Source organism: Podarcis pityusensis (genome assembly GCF_964106645.2).
Source record: "Podarcis pityusensis genome assembly, chromosome: 3".
Taxonomy (NCBI): domain Eukaryota; kingdom Metazoa; phylum Chordata; class Lepidosauria; order Squamata; family Lacertidae; genus Podarcis; species Podarcis pityusensis.
The window spans coordinates 118,976,284-118,996,842 of NC_138026.1; the positions used below are offsets into that span (position 1 = coordinate 118,976,284).

The following is a 20,559-nucleotide window of genomic DNA, read 5'->3' on the forward strand; positions in this document are numbered from 1 at the left end:
TTAATTTTGCTGTATCAGATATTGATTGTTATGATTATATGTACAGTCAAACCACGGTTCCCAGATCCCTGTGTTTTGGAACTTTTCGGCTCCTGAGCGCTGAAAACCTAGAAGTAACTGCTCTGGTTTTCAAACGATTTTTGGAAGATGAACAGCTTCTGAGCTGCATTTTTCATTTTCCCCCATTGACGTTGCAGCCAGATCCTCGGTTTTTGAACTTTACGGAAACCAAATGATCTTCTGCAGGGGTCAGCAAACTTTTTCAGCAGGGGGCCGGTCCACTGTCCCTCAGACCTTGTGGGGGGCCGGATTATTTTATTTTTTTTGGTGTGTGTGTGGGGGGGGGGAAATGAACAAAATTCCTATGCCCCACAAATAACCCACAAAATAAAAGGACACATTCTTTACTCATGTAAAAACACGCTGATTCCCAGACCATCTGCGGACCAGATTTAGAAGGCGATTGGGCCGGATCCAGCCCCTGGGTCTTAGTTTGCCTATCCATGGTCTTCCGGAATGGAGTAAGTTCGAAAACCAAGGTTCCACCGTATTTGGTGAAGGGCAGGATATAAATATCAAAAATAATAAAGTGGACTTGGGAGAAAAGCAATGGCAAACCTAGACAGCATCATAAAAAGCAGAGACATCACCTTGTCAACAAAGGTCCGTATAGTTAAAGCTATGGTTTTCCCAGTAGTGATGTATGGAAGTGAGAGCTGGACCATAAAGAAGGCTGATCGCTGAAGAATTGATGCTTTTGAATTATGGTGCTGGAGGAGACTCTTGAGAGTCCCATGGACTGCAAGAAGATCCAACCTATCCATTCTGAAGGAAATCAGCCCTGAGTGCTCACTGGAAGGACAGATCCTGAAGCTGAGGCTCCAAGACTTTGGCCACCACAGGAGAAGAGAAGACTCCCTGGAAAAGACCCTGATGCTGGGAAAGATGGAGGGCGCAAGGAGAAGGGGACAGCAGAGGAAGAGATGGTTGGACAGTGTTCTCGAAGCTACCAGCATGAGTTTGACCAAACTGCGGGGGGCAGGGGGTCACGAAGAGTCGGACACGACTAAACAACAACAACAATAAAGTGGATTGTTTTAGACAGCTGAGATGAAATGAAAGGACTCACTTTCATTTACTAGTAATTGAAAGACGGGAAGTCTCTGGGGAGTAGGTGGACAGTCTCCCCCAAATCCTAGACTCTTAGGAATCTGGAGTTGGAAGGGACCACAAAGATCATCTAGTTCCACCCCCTGCAATGCAGGAATCTTTTGCCCAACATGGGGCTTGAACCCACAGCCGTGAGCAGTCGGTGGGTGGTTGCTATTCCCACTGTCAGAGGCAGCAGGCCTCTGGATCTCAGCTGCTGGAAATTATAGGTGGGGAAAGAACACAGTTACACTCAGGCCCTGTTTCTGGGCTTCCAGTAAGTACCGTATTTTTTGCTCTATAAGACTCACTTTTTCCCTCCTAAAAAGTAAGGGGAAATGTGTGTGCATCTTATGGAGCGAATGCAGGCTGCGCAGCGTTCCCAAAAGCTGGAACAGCAAGAGGGATTGCTGCTTTCAGTGTGAAGCGATCCCTCTTGCTCTTCTGGCTTATGAGATTCAGAATATTATTTTTTCTTGTTTTCCTCCTCCAAAAACTTGGTGCGTCTTATGGCCGGGTGCGTCTTATAGAGCGAAAAATACGGCATTTGGTTGTTCCCTGTGAGAACAGGAGACTAGCCATGCCATTGGCCTGATCCAAGAGGGTTGTTTTGGGCTGTTTGGGGAGGTATTTTCAGAAGGAGGGCGGTGGTGAGGCCTGGCATGAACTCAGTGCGCACCCTCAAACGTGAAGCTTCCCATGGCACGCCATTGCGAGACCCCCAGGCTGAGTGCAGCTGGGCAGGGCTCCCTGAATTCGGAAAGCTGGACAGCTGCTGATTACAGTGAAAAAAATATTGGAATACTCTAAATTATCGGTGCACCGAGAGGGGCTCAGCAAGGTGACCCATAGCCCAGGGAGCGCACTCTGTCTTACTGACGTCTTGCTGAGGCAGTAAAGAACTCAGCAGGGCTGAAAGCATTAATTGATAATTACGGCCAGTTCATTGATTGGAACTTGATCGATCAGGAAGATTGCAGGGTGGGAAAGTGGGCTTTTTACTCCTTAAGAATCATATCTGTCCCACCCCCAGAGCGTCTAGGTATAGGAGCTCCCTCCTCGCCCCATAGTTTGGTGAGTTTCTTCAGACTCCAGACTCCTGTTTAATTTTGGTGGGATTCCAAACGTTGAGCAGGTGGAGGAGGAGTTTGTGCCAAGCTCCAGAGACTCTGGGGGGTGCAGATTTCGAAAATCATGCATTCTGTCTTTTAAATTATTTTTATGCATAGATCTAGGTTTGGAAGGGACGTTTGTGGTTGTCTAGACCAGGGGTCAGCAATCTTTTTCAGCTGTGGGCCGGTCCACCGTCCCTCAGACCATGTGGTGGGCCGGACTATCTTTTTTTGGGGGGGGATGAACGAATTCCTATGCCCCACAAATAACCCAGAGATGCGTTTTAAATAAAAGCACACATTCTACTCATGTAAAAAAAACCAGGCACTCCCCACAAATAACCCAGAGATGCATTTTAAATAAAAGCACACATTCTACTCATGTAAAAACACACTGATTCCCGGACTGTCTGCGGGCCGGATTTAGAAGGCGATTGGGCCACATCCGGCCCCCAGGCCTTAGTTTGCCTACCCATGGTCTAGACCAGCGGTTCTCAACCTGTGGGTCCCCAGATGTTGTGTGACTACAACTCCCATCACCCCTGAGCCTTGCTAGCTAGGGGTGATGGGAGTTGTAGTTCAACAATATCTGGGGACCCGCAGGTTGAGAAAGGCCGGTCTAGACCAGGCAGGGTTCCCCGTCCTCTTGCAAAGCGTCCTTTCCCTACCCGCCAACTTTCTGTTTGGTCTGTCACCAATTTCCACAGTCTGGAGTTTCTGGAGGCGGCAGTGAGCAGAGCAGCTGCTTCTGACCGCCCCCCCCCCATTGCAAATTCAGGAGCGAATCTGTAGAAATAAGGACGCCGCAATTAATGCAACCTGCTCTCGTATTCAAGTGCGTTTCTCATAAGGTACATCAAATAATTGAAAGAACTTCCTGCTCTCTAATTAGTCAGATTGAATTAATTTGGCGTAATAGGATTCTTCGCGTAACTCGCGGGTTGGCTTCCGATGGAAGGCGGCCTTTCTGATTAAGCTGTTTATGCGCTGCTTAAGATTTTGGCGGAGGGGGATTCTATTGGACTGATGGCACCTCTTAGCATCTCTGAGTTTTTTTGTGGGGGGGGGGGGTTGTGTGAACAGAAAGGCACCTTCTCTTTTAACCCCTTTGGTCTCGACTCCCAGCTACTGCTGCTGCGTCTCTTCATAGAATCATAGAGTTGGAAGAGACCACAAGGGCCATTGAGTCCAACCCCCTGCCAAGCAGGAAACACCATCAGAGCACTCCTGACATATGGTTGTCAAGCCCAATTCGTTTTGAATCTGTGGGGAATCTAGCCAGGGAAGTTTGGGGCTACAGCACACCCCAGTTCCAAACTCATAACAGTGTGTTTGTAGTCAATTTCACCTGGCAGGTATGCCACGCTGCGGAAGATGGAAGGGCGTTGTCTCCCTGCGAACTTCCTTATAGAATTAGAATCTCCTATTATTATTATTATTATTGGGACGCGGGTGGCGCTGTGGGTAAAACCTCAGCGCCTAGGGCTTGCCGATCGCATGGTCGGCGGTTTGAATCCCCGCGGCGGGGTGAGCTCCCGTCTTCGGTTCCAGCTCCTGCCCACCTAGCAGTTCGAAAGCACCCCTAAGTGCAAGTAGATAAATAGGTACCGCTTTATAGCGGGAAGGTAAACGGCGTTTCCGTGTGCTGCGCTGGTGCTGGCTCGCCAGAGCAGCTTCGTCACGCTAGCCACGTGACCCGGAAGTGGCTCCAGACAGCGCTGGCCCCCGGCCTCTTAAGTGAGATGGGCGCACAACCCTAGAGTCGGACACGACTGGCCCGTACGGGCAGGGGTACCTTTATCCATTATTATTATTATTATTATTATTATTATTATTATTATTATTTTCCCCCAGCCACCCTGGGTGGCTTCCAGCAAAATATTAAAATACAATAATGCATCAAATATTAAAAGCTTCCCCAAACAGGGCTGCCTTCAGATGTCTTCTAAAAGTCAGATAGTTGTTTATTTCCTTGACATCTGATGGGACGGTGTTCCACAGGGCGGGCGCCACCACTGAGAAGGCCCTCTGCCTGGTTCCCTATAACCTCACTTCTCACAGGGAGGGAACCGCCAGAAGGCCCTCGGAGCTGGACCTCAGTGTCCAGGCAGAACGATGGGGGTGGAGACGCTCCTTCAGGTATACTGGGCCAAGGCTGTTTAGGGCTTTAAAGGTCAGCACCAACACTTTGCATTGTGCTCAGAAATGTACTGGAAGCCAATGTAGGTATTTCAAGACCGGTGTTATGTGGTCTCGGCGGCCGCTCCCAGTCACCAGTCTAGCTGCCACATTCTGCATTAAAGTGGTACCTCGGGTTACAGATGCTTCAGGCTACAGACGCTTCAGGTTACAGACTCTGCTAACACAGAAATAGTACCTCGGGTTAAGAACTTTGCTTCAGGATGAGAACAGAAATCGTGCTCCGGCGGCGTGGCAGCAGCGGGAGGCCCCATTAGCTAAAGTGGTGCTTGAGGTTAAGAACAGTTTCAGGTTAAGAACGGACCTCCAGAATGAATTAAGTTCTTAACCCGAGGTACCACTGTAATTGCAGTTTCCGGGTCACCTTCAAAGGGAGCCCCACGTAGAGTGCCTTGCAGTAGTGCAAGCAGGAGATAACCAGATAACTCTGGCGAGACAGTCCACAATAATGCCGTGTTTTGCTGCCGTGTGTTTAGGGTTGTCTTTCTTTCTTTCTTTCCCTCCTTGCAGCCTGTCCCGAGAATTATGGTCCAGTCTGCCAGCGTTGATGCCACCGCAGCAAAAGTGAAGCAGGTAAGCCCTTTGCCAGGTTCTTGCTGCATCTTGCTCTTGCATCTGTGACCCGGGTGGCCCCTGGCGGAGATCTCACCTTTGCCACAGGCTCACTCAGTGGTCCTCAAAAGCTGCTGACCTCTCGCCCCAGGAAGTCTCCCTTCCACACATATTCTGTGGGTTTTCTGTTTGCTGGAGGCAACATCCGTGCTTGTCTTCATATTCCTCTGGGTTAGCAGAAGCATCTACCTGGTCCTCTTGGAAGGGCTGCTCACCTCCAGTGCCATAGTTACGTATAAGCTAAACAAGCTATAGCTTAGGGCCCCGCTCTCTTGGGGCCCCCAAAAAATTTAAAGGGAAAAAAACACTGCATGTACATTTCCAAAATATTAGATAAAAAACAAATCAAACCTACATACAACAACAGTGTTTAGTGTTGTGTAGGCTCCTATGATGTAAGTCATGGGCCCCACCTGCTAGCCTGCTCCCTAAAATACCACTGGTTTGCTCATTTCTATATATAGGGTGCCTACATTCTGCTATTTATGATTATTAGTAGTTTGCACCATATATTTACACCTACTATTATTTCATGTTATAGCAAGTTTCTAGAGACTAGATTATGAGTCTTTGTAAATGGTGTTTCTAAAGAAACTTTCGTTATTGCCAAATGCCAAGGTGTTTGCATTATTAAGTTTGTTATGAATGAAAAATCATTTTAAGTTAGAGCTTAATAATTATTTCACTATTAATATACATCTTCTTAATTGTATTTCACTATGAATATACTTCTTCTCAATTGCATTTCAGTTCAACAATCACTTTGATAAAATACATAGTTTGTTATGTGCAAATGGCTTTAGATACGCATTAAAGGTAAAGGTAAAGGGACCCCTGACCATTAAGCCCAGTCGTGGCCGACTCTGGGGTTGCGGCGCTCATCTCTCTTTACTGGCCGAGGGAGCCGGCGTACAGCTTCCGGGTCATGTGGTCAGCATTACTAAGCCGCTTCTGGCGAACCAGAGCAGCGCACGGAAATGCCATTTACCTTCCCGACGGAGCGGTGCCTATTTATCTACTTGCACTTTGACGTGCTTTCAAACTGCTAGGTTGGCAGGAGCAGGAACCGAGCAACGGGAGCTCACCCCGTCGCAGGGATTCGAACCGCCAACCTTCTGATCGGCAAGCCCTAGGCTCTGTGGTTTAACCCACAGCGCCACCCGCGTCCCTTCTAGATACGCATCAGGTCCATAAGTGACCATATAGCATATATTCAACACAAAAAAGAGCAACAATTTGTTGTTGACAGCTGGACATATATAGGGCCCCATTACCTTCAGTATCTTAGGGCCTCATGAAACCGAAATCCGTCCCTGCTCGCCTCCTGTGTGATGGAGATCTTAGAATGCTGCAATGCCCCCCCCCCCCAAATGACATGCGGACAACATAGAATCATGGACTAGAATTGTAGAGTCGGAAGGGACCCCGAGGGTCATCCAGTCCAACCCACTGCAAGGCAGGAATCGAACCCGCGACCATGAGATAAAGAGTCTCACGCTCTATGGACTGGGCTATTTTGCTGAGTCCCTTGCTTGAGCCTTTCCGATACAGTGGTGCCTTGGGTTACATACGCTTCAGGTTACATACGCTTCAGGTTACAGACTCCGCTAACCCAGAAATAGTGCTTCAGGTTAAGAACTTTGCTTCAGGATAAGAACAGAAATCGTGCTCCGGTGGCGCAGCAGCAGCAGGAGGCCCCATTAGCTAAAGTGGTGCTTCAGGTTAAGAACAGTTTCAGGTTAAGAACAGACCTCCAGAACGAATTAAGTACTTAACCCGAGGTACCACTGTACTTACCTCCCCGTTCCCTGCAAAAGAGCGGTTTGTGGAGTGTAAAGTCATCTTAACAGGGAACGGCTTGGCTGGAGCGATTGATTCTTCGGAGTTTGTCAATGCTGTTGCCAAGATATATATATCACCAGGACGGGCTGTTAATCTTAGCAGGTGCTATTAACTCTGTACCTTGCAGGTTTGTCCTGCCGCAGTTAACGCATTTGCAAAGGGCTCTGGGTTTGGAGCGCGGGACTCTGTGCATCCTGGCGCCTGGCTTTCGCACGAGTGATTTATCCTTCCAGCGAATTAAGCCAAATACCTGGGAGAGACTTATAGATCTGGCTTGTTTTCCCCGTTCACATAAATCGCCCTTTTCAAACAGCAGGTGCCCGTTCCCGTAATATAAATAATATTTCGGTAAATAATAGGGGGCATATTTATTGTGCTCCATACATTTGTATATTAATCCTACCAGGCCTTTCTGGAAGAAATTGGCTATTTGCAAAACTGGCTGCTAATGCACCGGGAGTTCAGATAATCCACAATCTCACCGGCGTGTGTTGCTAACTCTCTGTGAATCATTTGGGCTCCAGCTTCTGTAATGGGAGCATGCCTGAGCATTTTGAATTACGAAATGTAAGAGGATGCTGCGCAGATTTGTGGCCTGTTCGTGTAAATCTTTCTATGTGTGTGTTTGTGTGTGTGTGTGTTAAGAAAAGGTCTCAAGGTTTTTGAAAAATGTTTTGGGCCTCCTGCTGACAGTCCCCAACTCTTTGGAGCGCATCTGGAGCTTTAAGAAACACATGTGGACACCGCAAAAATACCCATTTCACAGAAGTTGGCAATGCTCAGAACCACCGCCCTCAAATAAAAAAAGCAAACAAAAAAGTCCGCCCTCCTCAAAAAGAAATAAAAAAACCACTGTAAAATAATAAAAGCAGCCAAAAGGAAGAAATCCCCTCCGCTCCCAGCTCTCAGTTTTTAAAATTAAAAAATTGGCAGGGGGATTTTGATGGACGACCAGGGATGATGTCTGAAGTTGTCACGCTGGAGACGGCAGCTTCAGATGCTGTGGAAAATGCAGATAAGCCATTGGTCCCTCGAGGCCAGGGATTGAGAAATGTTTGGCCAAGACGGGCGTCTCACACTTCTTTTTGGCTCCATGAACTCATCCCTGGTGTCACCTAACCTTATAAAAAGCATTGCTCGGAATAGCCTTTTCCAAGACCCACTGAGGGAAATGATAACATAATAAAATTCGACACGGCAACAATTACTTAACAAAGAACCCCCCAAAAGCCTTAGATGACCTTTTTTTCTCTTCCAAAGTACCAGAGGTTTTCTTGCAGGTGGTATGAGTGTCTCTGTGTGCAATAAGCATCTCCTCCCACCCCAGATATCGCCCAGACCGGCTTTTGAGCTGACACACCCTGCTTAGGAGCTTCCCAGAAGGAGCCATGGGAAAGAGAAAACCGGGCTTACTTAGATCATACACGGCGAAGCCTCCCTCTTAGGCCTGCCTTTTCCCTCCGCTTCTCTATTGTTGTTGTTTAGTCGTGTCCGACTCTTCGTGACCCCCTGGACCAGAGCACACCAGGCACTCCTGTCTTCCACTGCCTCCCGCAGTTTGGTCAAACTCATGCTGGTAGCTTCGAGAACACTGTCCCACCATCTCGTCCTCTGTCGTCCCCTTCTCCTTGTGCTCTCCATCTTTCCCAACTTCAGGGTCTTTTCCAGGGAGTCTTCTCTTCTCACGAGGTGGCCAAAGTATTGGAGCCTCAGCTTCAGGATCTGTCCTTCCAGGGAGCACTCAGGGCTGGTTTCCTTCAGAATGGAGAGGTCTGATCTTCTTGCAGTCCATGGGACTCTCAAGAGTCTCCTCCAGCACCAGAATTCAAAAGCATACATTCTTCGGCCTTCTTTATGGTCCAGCTCTCACTTCCCTACATCACTACTGGGAAAACCATAGCTTTAACTATATGGACCTTTGTTGGCAAGGTGATGTCTCTGCTTTTTAAGATGCTGTCTGGGTTTGTCATTGCTTTTCTCCCAAGAAGCAGGCATCTTTTAATTTCGTGACTGCTGTCTCCATCTGCAGTGATCATGGAGCCCAAGAAAGTAAAATCTCTCACTGTCTCCATTTCTTCCCCTTCTATTTGCCAGGAGGTGATGGGCCCAGTGGCCATGATCTTCATTTTTTTGATGTTGAGCTTCAGACCATATTTTGCGCTCTCCTCTTTCACCCTCATTAAGAGGTTCTTTAATTCCTCCTCTTCTTGCCAAAGAACATTAAAAATACTGCCAGCAAGCCAACCACAGGTGCTTTCATGTTTCCTTTCCCCCCCGAAATAATTTTTATTTGATTTTAAAAGTATAAAATTATAACAATGCAACCATACACATACACATTTGGAAATTCCTCCAAATCTCTGGACTTCCCACCTTCCCCTCTGTGAGTCCTATTATTAAACCTTTTCTACTGCATCTTTTTCAATAATCCATATTTTATATAAATCCATTACCTCCATAGCACTTGCTAGGTTACAAGTGTTATTGCACTCCTGCTAATGTTTCCATCTGCTTACAGTGGTCTCCAAGATAAATTATACATTTCCCCCATTCTTTGTTAAAGTTTTGGTCTTCTTGGTTCCTGATCTTCCCGATCAGTTTTGCCATTTCGACAGAGTCCCAACAGTTTAATTTGCCATTCCTCTCTGGTAGGGACTTTATCTTCTTTCCATCTCTGGGCTGATAGCATCTGTGCAGCTGTCGTTGCATACATAAAAGCCTTTTCTGCTCCTTTGGAATATCAGTTCCTACAATTCCCAATACAAAAGCTATCGGTTTTTTTATATATAAATTTATTGAAAACATTTTTTTGATTCATTATACATCACAGGCACGTCCAACTCCCAAGAGACTGCGTGGTAGATTGCGACTGACCTGTTGGACATGCTGCTGCGAATTCTCCGCGGCGCTTTAGCAGAAATGCTCAAGAGTTCCAGGTTCTTATATAATAATAATAATAGTAATAATAATAATAATAATTTATTATTTATACCCCGCCCATCTGCTTGGGTTTCCCCAGCCACTCTGGGTGGCTTCCAACAAAATATTAAAATACAGTAATGCATCAAACATTAAAAGCTTCCCTAAACAGGGCTACCTTCAGATGTCTTCTAAAAGTTTGGTAGTTATTTTTCTCTTTGACATCTGGTGGGAGGGCGTTCCACAGGGCAGGTTCTTCTGTGAAGTATATTTATTGTGAGCTATATATATAAATATCTACAGGCTATAATACACAAGCAGTTCATACAGTCAAACAGAGCACCTGGCTGCACCTTAAGGCAAATAGGAAGACCTTTCTATCTATCTCTCTCTCTGACCACACTCCTCTACACCACCACCTTTATTGCTGGACAGGTTTCCCTTTTAAACCGAGGACAGCCAATCAACTGACAGCACGTTACTGCTGAGTCTTTCTGACACAGAAAGTATTGCAGGCTGATTCCATCAGCCAGTTGCATCAGCTAGCAAACTCAAGCCTGCAGACTTACTATCTCACACAGCATTCTGTGACTCCCAACACATGCCTGATATATCATTTTTTATTACCTTCTCGGTGTAATAAATTTTTTTTTGGGGGGGGTCAACCTAGAGCACCCCTGCGATTGATGGTAGATTGCGATCAACCTGTTGGACATGCCTGATATATCATTTTTTTATTACCTTCTCTCTTTTTTATAAATAGTTTTTATTAAGAATTTCAACATAAATTATTGAAACATATCATCTTCATTGTTTTCCCCTCCCCCAAGACTTCCCTCAGTTCCTCTCTCTGATTTCTCAGTACATGTTATTCTCTGCATATTGTAAAATTATGTATATCCTAAAGTTATCTATCTATTATATTAACAATCAATAAATTTGTGTATGTTTATTCAAAACCTGCCGAGGAGTCCAATTCATTTTGTTGTCTTTTTAAATAGTTTGTAAAAAGTTCCCATTCTTCTTTGAAGTCACAGTTGTCCTTGTCTCACAATTTGTATGTCAGTTTCGCCAGTTCTGCGTAATTCATCAATTTCTCTTGCCACTGTTCTTTTGTCGGGGTTTCCTTGTTCTTCCATCCTTGTGCTATCAAGACTCTTGCCGCCGTTGGAGCGTACATAAATAAATTCTCTCGGCAGGTCTTTTCCTACCATCCCTAACAAAAATGCTTCTGGATTGTTTTTTTACAAATGTTAATTTAAACATTTTCTTCAGTTCATTATATATCATTACCCAATTTTTAAAAATTTCTCTGCATTCCCACCACATGTGGCAAAAGGTCCCCTCTTTTTCTTTACATTTCCAACATATGTTTAACCCAGTTTTATACATTCTTGCTATCTGTATTGGTGTTATATATCATCTATACATCATTTTCATGTAATTTTCTTTCAAAAGAGAACAGTCTGTAAATTTTAAATCTGTTTTCCACAATTTTTCCCAATCCTCAAATTGTATACAGTGATACCTCGGGTTAAGTACTTAATTTGTTCTGGAGGTCCGTTCTTAACCTGACACTGTTCTTAACCTGAAGCACCACTTTAGCTAATGGGGCCTCCTGCTGCCGCCGCACTGCCGGAGCACGATTTCTGTTCTCATCCTGAAGCAAAGTTCTTAACCTGAAGCACTATTTCTGGGTTAGCAGAGTCTGTAACCTGAAGCATATGTAACCCGAGGTACCACTGCATTATGTCCTATATTTTTTTGTTACCTTCTCGGTGCTTTGCTGTTTCCTAAACAGGTTGTAACTCTGGCATCTCTGTTTGTGCTCTAGGTCTCCCAAGGGGAAGGCGCCAAGGAGCCCTTTGAGGTGGCTGCACAGTTGGCGGAGCCGGACCAGACCCCCGAAAGGACCCCCAAAGTGCCTCCGCAGCCGCCCGTGGCCGATATTCAGGCGCAGGACTCCCAGGACGGCCCGCCAAGCCCCCTGAGTGAGGCGTCCAGCGGCTATTTCTCCCACAGCGTTTCCACGGCCACCCTTTCCGAGGCGCTCGCGCCGGGGAACGACACCCAGCTCCCGGCCGGTGGGCAGACGCCCGCCGCGAGCGACACGACACAGCCTGCTCCAGCCGCCCAGACTGGGGCCGCCGTGGATGTGCTGGTGAAACCGTGTCTCGCTTCGTCTCCTGAGCCTTGTGCCCCTCCTCTAGCGAGAGATGACCCGGTCACCCCCGGCCTTAACAAAACGGACCAGGCAAGAACTAAGGGTGGCGGAGACCAAGGGCACAACGACGGCACCTCGAAGCCAAAGCCCATGGCCTCTTCCGCCGCGCCAAGCGAGGATAGCCCTCCTTCTTCCTCCCCGTCAAAGAACGACTCGTGCGCGACACAGCGGCCTGGCGCTTCCGCAGCTCGGAGCCCCCCTTTGGCGACCAAATCTCTCCCCGACGCAGGACTTTCCAGATCTCCGGTTCTAGCCGAGCCATTGCCTCAGCCCGGCGTCACGAGCTCCCCGTTCAAAATCCAGAGAGTCCGGACGTCGGAGCTGAGGTCTTTCTCCAGCATGCTGGGAGGAGAGCCAGCGGGGTTCTCGAGTTCCGAGGAGGCGGGAGAGGAGAGAGAGGGGTGGAGCCCGCAAAGCCCCGCCCAGAACAACGGCACAGCGACTGGTGCCTCCGAGGAGAAGCCGGACGCCACGTCCGACTCGGAAGAAACCAACGAGGTCCCGGACTGGCTGAAGGAGGGAGAATACGTGACCGTCGGTACGAATAAGACCGGGACCGTGAGATACGTCGGGCCGACCGACTTCCAGGAGGGAACCTGGGTGGGAGTTGAGTTGGACATGCCGTCAGGTAAGCGTGGCTGGGGAGGTGATGGGGTGCTTTGCTGGGTGGTGGCCAGTTTCGGGGCAGAATCGCTTCCTCAGAACGGAGGAAGCCTCCATATCAACGAGAAGGAGAGAACTCACTCTGAAACTCACCTACAGGTGGTACCTAACACCAAGGAAACTAGCGCTAATACGACCAGGAACCTCACCAAAATGCTGGAGAGGGTGCACCTCCACAGGCACATACCTCCACATGTGGTGGGAGTGCCCCAAAATCCAACTATTTTGGTCAACAGCCATACAAGAAATATGTAAAATAATTAAGCAAGTATTAGAAATCACCCCAGAACTGGCCCTACTAAACATATTCCAATACAATAATGCCCACTCATACCACAAAGAACTCATAACCCACCTACTTTCAGCAGCCAGAAACACCATAACCAGACGCTGGAGAGACCTGTCAGGAGTAAGCATGGACCAATGGTACCAAATAGTATGGGAAACAGCCTTACTAGAAAAATTAACCAATAAACTGAAACTGACACGGGGACTAATGGAAGACGATACCTTCACCCTGGTATGGCTCCCCTTCATCACATACACAGCCCAACAAGACAACGACAAGAATCCACCAACAGCATATGAATCAATATGGCTAACCTGATTCAAAAGCACCACCCACCCCACTCACACACGAAAACAAAGTTCAACACAGCCAATCACAAACAAGCAACCGCACCCTAGGCCAACCACAATTTCAGTAATTTATTGTTCAGTAATTTATTTATACAGTGGAACCTCGGCTTTTGAACGCAATCCATTCTGGAAGACTGTTCGACTTCCGAAGCATTCAAAAACCAAGGATCAATGGACGGTCGGCAAAATCTATTGGAAAAATGCTGAGGTTCCGCTGTATTAAATTTGCGGCTGCAAAACCTGGCCACCCTTAGCGTGATCTGTGAATCCATATCCTCTATCATGGATTTTAAACACTGAGGTTCAGACCCACTTGGAATTTTCCTTCCAGTAGCACCTTAGTGACCAACTAAGTTTGTTCTTGGCATGAGCTTTCGTGTGTATGCACGCTTCTTCAGATACACTGAAAGTCCCCAGACCCTTATATATAGTGAGAGGGTGGGGAGGGGTATTACTCAGAAGGGTGTTGGGAATGGGTGATTTTGGCTGATAGGTGTGGTAAACCAGTTGACTGTTAACGACTGCAATTGGTTTTACAGGAAAAAGCAGGGGATGAGATGGCCAAAAATAACTTTATCATGTATAATGAGATAAGACTCCAATGTCTCTATTCAGACCAGGTCTCTCCATGGTTTTAAGTTTGGTAATAAGTTGCAATTCAGCAACTTCTCTTTCCAGTCTATTTCTGAAATTCTTTTGTAACAAGACAGCTGCTTTGAGATCCTTCATTGAATGTCCTGGGAGACTGAAGTGTTCTTGTACTGGTTTTTCTGTCTTGTGATTCCTGATGTCAGATTTATGTCCATTTATCCTTTGGCGTAGGGTTTGGCTTGTTTATCCAATATAGAGAATATAGGTAAAGGTAAAGGGACCCCTGACCATTAGGCCAAATTGTGGATGACTCTGGAGTTGCGGCGCTCATCTCGCTTTATTGGCCGAGGGAGCCGGCATACAGCTTCCAGGTCATGTGGCCAGCATGACTAAGCCGCTTCTGGTGAACCAGAGCAGCGCACGGAAACACCATTTACCTTCCCACTGGAGTGGTACCTATTTATCTACTTGCACTTTGACGTGCTTTCAAACTGCTAGGTGGGCAGGATCAGGGACTGACCAACAGGAGCTCACCCCATCGCGGGGATTCAAACCATCAACCTTCCGATCGGCAAGTCCTAGGCTCTGTGGTTTAACCCACAGCACCGCCTGCGTCCCTATAGAGAATATAGAGGGGATCATAAATTATACATTTTGGACAACAGTTTCTCTTTGTAAAACCTCTTCTTTTTTCTCTCCCCCCCCCCCCAGGCAAGAACGACGGTTCGATCGGAGGGCGGCAATACTTCAAGTGCAATCCAGGCTACGGGCTCCTCGTGAAGCCCAGCCGGGTCAAGAAAGCCACGGGGCCGGCCAGGCGCCGAAGCGCCGGGACGAGACTGCAGGGCGGGGGCAACCCTGAACAGCGCAAGAGCGGCACCTTCTCGGGCTCGGCCTCCAACCTCGCTTCCCTGACCGCCTTGGCCAAAGTGGAAAAGACCCCCAGGAACGCAGAGAACCGGAAGTCGTGGGCCAACTGAGCGGAGCACTGCCTTGCGAGAATCAGACACTTCCTCGAGAGCGGCCTTACTTTGCACAACTAAACAAAGACGGCGGGGGCAGTCAGGGCGTTGCAGGGCCTGGGGGTGTGTGCGTTCGTTCTTTCCTTGGGTCGTCGGGTGAATTTTTGCCATGAAGGGGTATCGGCATGCCGCTCCTGATGCAAACTGCGTCCCTTTTCCATCCCTCTCTTCACCCCCTGCCAGGTGAGGTTTAAAAAAAAGCCATCCACCGTCGTGACTTCACAGATTTCCAGTCCTCCTGCAAGAGGCAATGTTCACGGAGCCTCTTTTTTAAGCAAACGTGCTGTTGTTCGGGGCCTCATCCTTAAACCATGGGAGAGAGAAGAAGAGACTTGTGTGTCCTGGCGGATGGCGGCTTCAGAGAAACAGTGCCTGGCTTATTAGTCTCTGGTCTTTTCGTCCCTCTTGCCGGCATCGCTGGGAAGGTATTGCCCCTCGCTGCACTGGGACGAGGCTTTTGGGGGGCTAGCCAGTTGGGTGGTGGGTTGTCTCCCCCCCCCCCAAAAAAAATGCCTGAATCTTTAAAAGCAAAGACACCTTGCATCTAGCTGATGACACTGCTCTAGTGCTTTTTCTATTTAAAGGAGAAAAAGAGACTTTTCTCTGAGACCCTGCTTGGGTTTTTAGAATTTATTATTTCGGCATACCCTCTGGTGCTACTGTATTTATGAAACCAGTTTCCAGTACGGTTGGTTGAAAGTTTGGTCTCTGGGGGGCTTCCTCCTTTGCGGCGTTGACGTTTAATCAGTGTGTAAAGCAGATTCCCACCCCCATCTCTTCCCCACCCCCCCAAAAAAATCTATGGTATTTATTTCTTATTTATTGCTAAAAGAATGATAGCAGCACAGCCCTTGCGATTTGCAATCAGCCCGCCGCCCGCCAGCTTGCACCAGCCTCTTTGCACTGCTCCACGCAGGTTTCCCTCAACTGCTCTCCTTCCCGTCGAAGAATTAAAACGTCTCTCCAGATTTTAAGCTGGCAATCGGACTGAGGTGTGTAGTTTCTGCGGCTGAGTTGAGCCCAGAACAGAACCGCTTTGCGGCTCGCTCAGCTCAATGCAACCCCCTGAGCCGCAGGTGGAAGCAGGGAAATTTTCACAGATTCCCAGCAGCCTAGAACCCCCCCCCCAAAAAAAAACCCTCTTTTGAGCTGAAGGCACAGAGGAGGTTGTAAGGGTCCCATGTCTGTTGAGCTGCCTTAGTCGGCCACCTTGCCTGTTTTATGCTTCCCCACTGAAAAGGGCAAGACACAAGCAATGGCCTGCTAAAACTCGGAGCTGATTTCCGGTTGCCTGGTGCATTCGCAGGGGGTCCTCCTCACCCCCCCCCCCATTCTGCAAGAGTATCTCCCGCAAGCATGCGCGGCGGTAATCTTGCGAGTGGACCTTGCTCCTTGTCAATCCTTCATTTCTGCCGTGAACCCCTTCCAAAATTTCTGGGATATCCCGTGGGCAAACACCGTTGCATTCAGCTGTGGGTACATGTAAGTTCTGCTGGCGACTTTTTCTCACGCAGCCTCCCCGTTCTTCCTCTCTCCTTCCTGGTTGCGCAGCCAAGTTGTGCCTTAATCATCCAGCCGGAAGGAAAAGCCTATGCGAAAGGATGTGCGGACGATTAGGAAGGAAGGGCAGAGCACTTTGCAAGCAGGTTCAGTCGGCAGCATTATCCCCTTCCTGACACCCTGGAGAGATGCTGCCAGTCAGTGTAGACAATACAGAATCCAATGGACCAACAGCCTGACTTGGCAGAAAGCAGGTTCCTGTATCTCCTTTGCAGGAGATGCCCCTGCCGACTGGACTCTCATTTGGCCCTGGAAGGCGCGCAAATGTGATGTTCAAATAAGAAGCCATGTGGGTCAGGAAATGGTCGGCTGGGGAAGACGGAGGGGAGAGGGGCAGGCAGGCGCCAAGCGGAGAACTGGCAGACTTGACGTGGCATCATAGAGCAGTAGAGTTGGCCGGGGCCCTAAGCGGTCCTCTAGACTGACCCCCTGCAACCACAGCTAGCGGTGGGGGGGCGCTCTTCTCTAGACAGACAGAAAAGGAAGACTCAGCGCATTTTCTTTTCAGTGATGCATGCACCACTACAAAGGGCGAAGGGGACTGGAGATAAATGAATACTACAGAGAAAGGAGCCTTAAAGGCCTCTTTGGACATTCTGTAGATCAAGAAAACCCAGAGGCTTTAGATGCGTAAGAGACGGTGGCAGCGCAGAAAGGGGGTGTCTTTGGAGCAAGCCAAGCTCCAGCACTGGGGGGGGGGGGCTGGAGTATAAAAGCAACTGGTTCCCTATGCCCCCCACCCCGCTGGGAATTTTAATAAAGCACACTTGGGGTTAGGAAGATATTTCACCGTTGCGTCTTAAGCACCTCCTCGCGGTTTTCTAACTGGAGGAGAAATGTTCCACACGGGGTACAATTGCCCCCCAGCACAGCTTAAGAGAAATGAAATGAGTGCCCAAATCTAGGTGTTTTAATATCCAGGCAGGGTTTTATTGAAAAAAGAAAAAAATATATAAAGTTTTGCAGGGGAATCTTTCAAACCTGTCAGTCGTGATCCTTACAGGATTAAGCCCACCTGAGTCCCGTTGAAATTGGTTCTGCTGGGTTTTGTGACTCAATGAGGGCCAGTAGTTTGCCTGTGAAGTGGAGGTTTCTAGGATTCCACATTAGGTTCCTACACCCTGCAGTCCTCCCTCGGGGCTGCTGTGCTGAACAACGCAAGCGGCAACAGTTTTCCCACCGCGGCGACGGGCATCCTTAACGAACTTACCATTACCTTCCTCTTATTTCCGGCATGTGTGAGCAATCCCAGGTGAGCTGAGGCTCGATTGGCAGGTAAACCTGCCACGCTCCCTGCCGTCAGGGCCCTTGGGTTTTGCCAGAACTTTTCATGCACTTTACAAAGGGGAAAGGGCGCTGGTTGGGCAAGTTTTGTTGGCAACCCGTAAGCCTTTGAGACCAGACTTCACCAACCTGATGCCCTCCAATTCCTTAGGGCTACAGCCTCCATCAGCCCCAGCCAGTTTAGAGGGCACCAAGTTGGCAAAGGCCTCTTGAAGCCTTTGCGGTTCTCTGACTCGGGGGCAGCCTCCTTCTAACCCTTTGACACTTTCGCCCTTCCTTTTATATTTAATTCATTGTCCGATCTCAAGAGCCCTTTGCGTAAAGAATGGCTTTCAAGTATGATTGGGAACGGGACTCGAGACAGTGAAATAAAACGGCTTGTTGCAATTAGAAACCCTGCTGTGGGTACTCGTGCGGTTTTCTGGATCATGCCCCCTGTCTTTTCAACAAGACGTAACGTCCTTTCCTTTCGTCTTGCGTTAACTGCTCTTTAAAAAAACCCAGAACAGGTCTGCTTTTTCCAACAAATTGCGGCAGCTCTTAAGCCAGAACGCCGCTGGCAAGTTGTTTTTCAAGGAAACGCAAGCTTGCTCCAGCCGTTGCAACTCCCCATGTAATTTGCATGTGGAACCAGGCTTTGAAAGATAGGCGTCTCCTAGGACCTCTGCCTCCAAAAAATAACCTTTTTTCTTTTTTAAATCATGGAGCAAAGAGTTTCTACAGTACGTTCAATGGGTCCACCGTAGAATTCTCCATCGCTAAGACTTTGAAGTTCAAATACTTTTTAAAAAGGGCAGTTTCTTGGGTTTGCAGCTGTGTACACTTTGCTTGCATCGAAAGCTTTTATATAGTTGAATTGGGGGTGCTGAACACATGGGACACTGCCCCAGTGGCTCGTATTTCTGGCTTCCTTTTAACCAAGCCACAATTCCTTCTACTGTGCCTTATCGGTTTGACAGCTGGCTTGCCCACTAATCCAGGGACTGGGAACCTCTGACCCTCCAAATGGGACTCCCAGCACCCACCAGTCTCAGCCAGCCCTGGCCCCTGGGTTCCCCAGTCCTGCTTTTAAGACAATAGCAGGCACTCCCAGGTCTGTAGGGCCAACAAGTTGGCTGGAGAGATGGTTTTAGAGGAACGACCTCCCTGTTGTCATCATCTTGAAATGTGGAAGGTTTTCTTTAGCACCACTTTCCAGCTGGAGCGCTTCATCGACACCAGCTCCATTAGCAGGCTGCGTCCCAGTAGAATCGCAGAATTGTCGTGTCGGAAGAGGGACCCCACGGGTCATCTAGCCCAACCCGCTGCGATGCAGCCCTGCCTTTCTTCAGCCAGCTCTGCCATGGCCATGTCTCGTTCCAGCATCTCTGAAAGAGCTCCCCAGTTTCCCCAGGGCTGGGGCCAAAGGCCCCACCCAAGGTGGCGGCGCCAGCAACCTGCCGCCATTTTGTGTGTATGCGCACCGGGTATAGAATGGTAGCTGCCAAGGAGGCAACACCCAGTGGGAATATTACCTGGCAAGAGTCACGGGCAGATGTTTTGGGTGATCTGATTTAACATGCAAATTCATCCCAAATATGCATGAGTGGGAAAGCGGCCTGATCCTTGCTCCCCCACCGCAGACACACTTAAACACTACACATGAGCACAAGAGGCGTTTGCCAAGGTGGCAACTTTGGCTCTGTGCAGAATGCGTCCCCATGTGGTCATGATTCCAGGGTCACTAACTCTCTCTCTCCCGTCTTAGGGAGGGGAGCGGGCTTTCAGATTTAACTACTTTCCGTTGATTTGTGTTGTGATCTTTACTTCTTTGTAAATGTAGGGAGACTGTATATAAAGGACGGATGTTTAGCTGGTTTCAGAAGTGTCTGTTGGTTGTACCTTTTTAAAATGCGCTAAAAATCCAAAGATAAATTGTAATGAAGTGTAAAGTTTTTAATGCTCTCTTGTATCATACTAAACTTGTAATATTGTACCATACCTTTGACATGATGTACGTTACCTAAAATAAAACCACCTCCTTTACGTTAAGCCTCGAATCCTCGCTCGCTCCGTTTCTCCCACCCTCCCAGACTTGAGACCTCCGGGTATAGGGCGGGATATAAATTCAATAAATAAATAAATAAGAATAGAAGCCTGCTTGCCTGGCCAAAGCACTGCAAATCTGCTGGGATAAGGAAACTCAAGCAAATAGGCATCAGTGGAGGAGTCAAACAGGACCACCTGGCCAGACCCCGGGGCTTCAGAAGGAAATCCAGATTAATTTATTGTCCTGGATGTGATCCGTGAAGTGAGCATGTTTTTATTCTTTCCCTTGCCCAATTCACTCCAAAGTTTTTGCTAGTTGTGCAGAAAATATAGCAGTGGCTGCGCAGGGAACTGAAGTGTCTCTCTAACACAGGGGCCAGCAAACTTTTCCAGCAGGGGGCCTTGGGGGGGGGCGGACTATATTTTGGGGGGAAATATATGGACAAATTCCTATGCCCCACAAATAACCCAGAGATGCATTTTAAATAAAAGGACACATTCTACTCATGTAAAAACACGCTGATTCCTGGACCGTCTGCTGGCCGGATTTAGAAGGCGATTGGGCCGGATCCGGCCCCCGGGCCTTAGTTTGCCTACCCCTGCTCTAACCCTCCTCCCCATTCACTAAAAACTTTTTGCTTTCAGTGAGAGCTCAGTCAGTAGAGCATGAGACTGTGACTCTCAGGGTCGTGGCTGAAAGATTCCTGCGTTGCAG

General features: G+C 48.2%; 1 protein-coding gene across 1 annotated transcript in view; it reads left to right on the forward strand.

Annotated features, from left to right (window-relative positions):
* KIF13B (kinesin family member 13B) overlaps positions 1 to 19,847 on the forward strand; it is a 124,382-nt gene extending 104,535 nt beyond the window's left edge. Inside the window, 3 exon segments of the mRNA XM_081001252.1 lie at positions 4,971 to 5,033; positions 11,668 to 12,685; positions 14,662 to 19,847. Coding sequence (XP_080857378.1) covers positions 4,971 to 5,033; positions 11,668 to 12,685; positions 14,662 to 14,930 — 1,350 coding nt within the window. The 3' untranslated portion in view covers positions 14,931 to 19,847.
* The last annotated feature ends 712 nt before the right edge of the window (positions 19,848 to 20,559 follow it).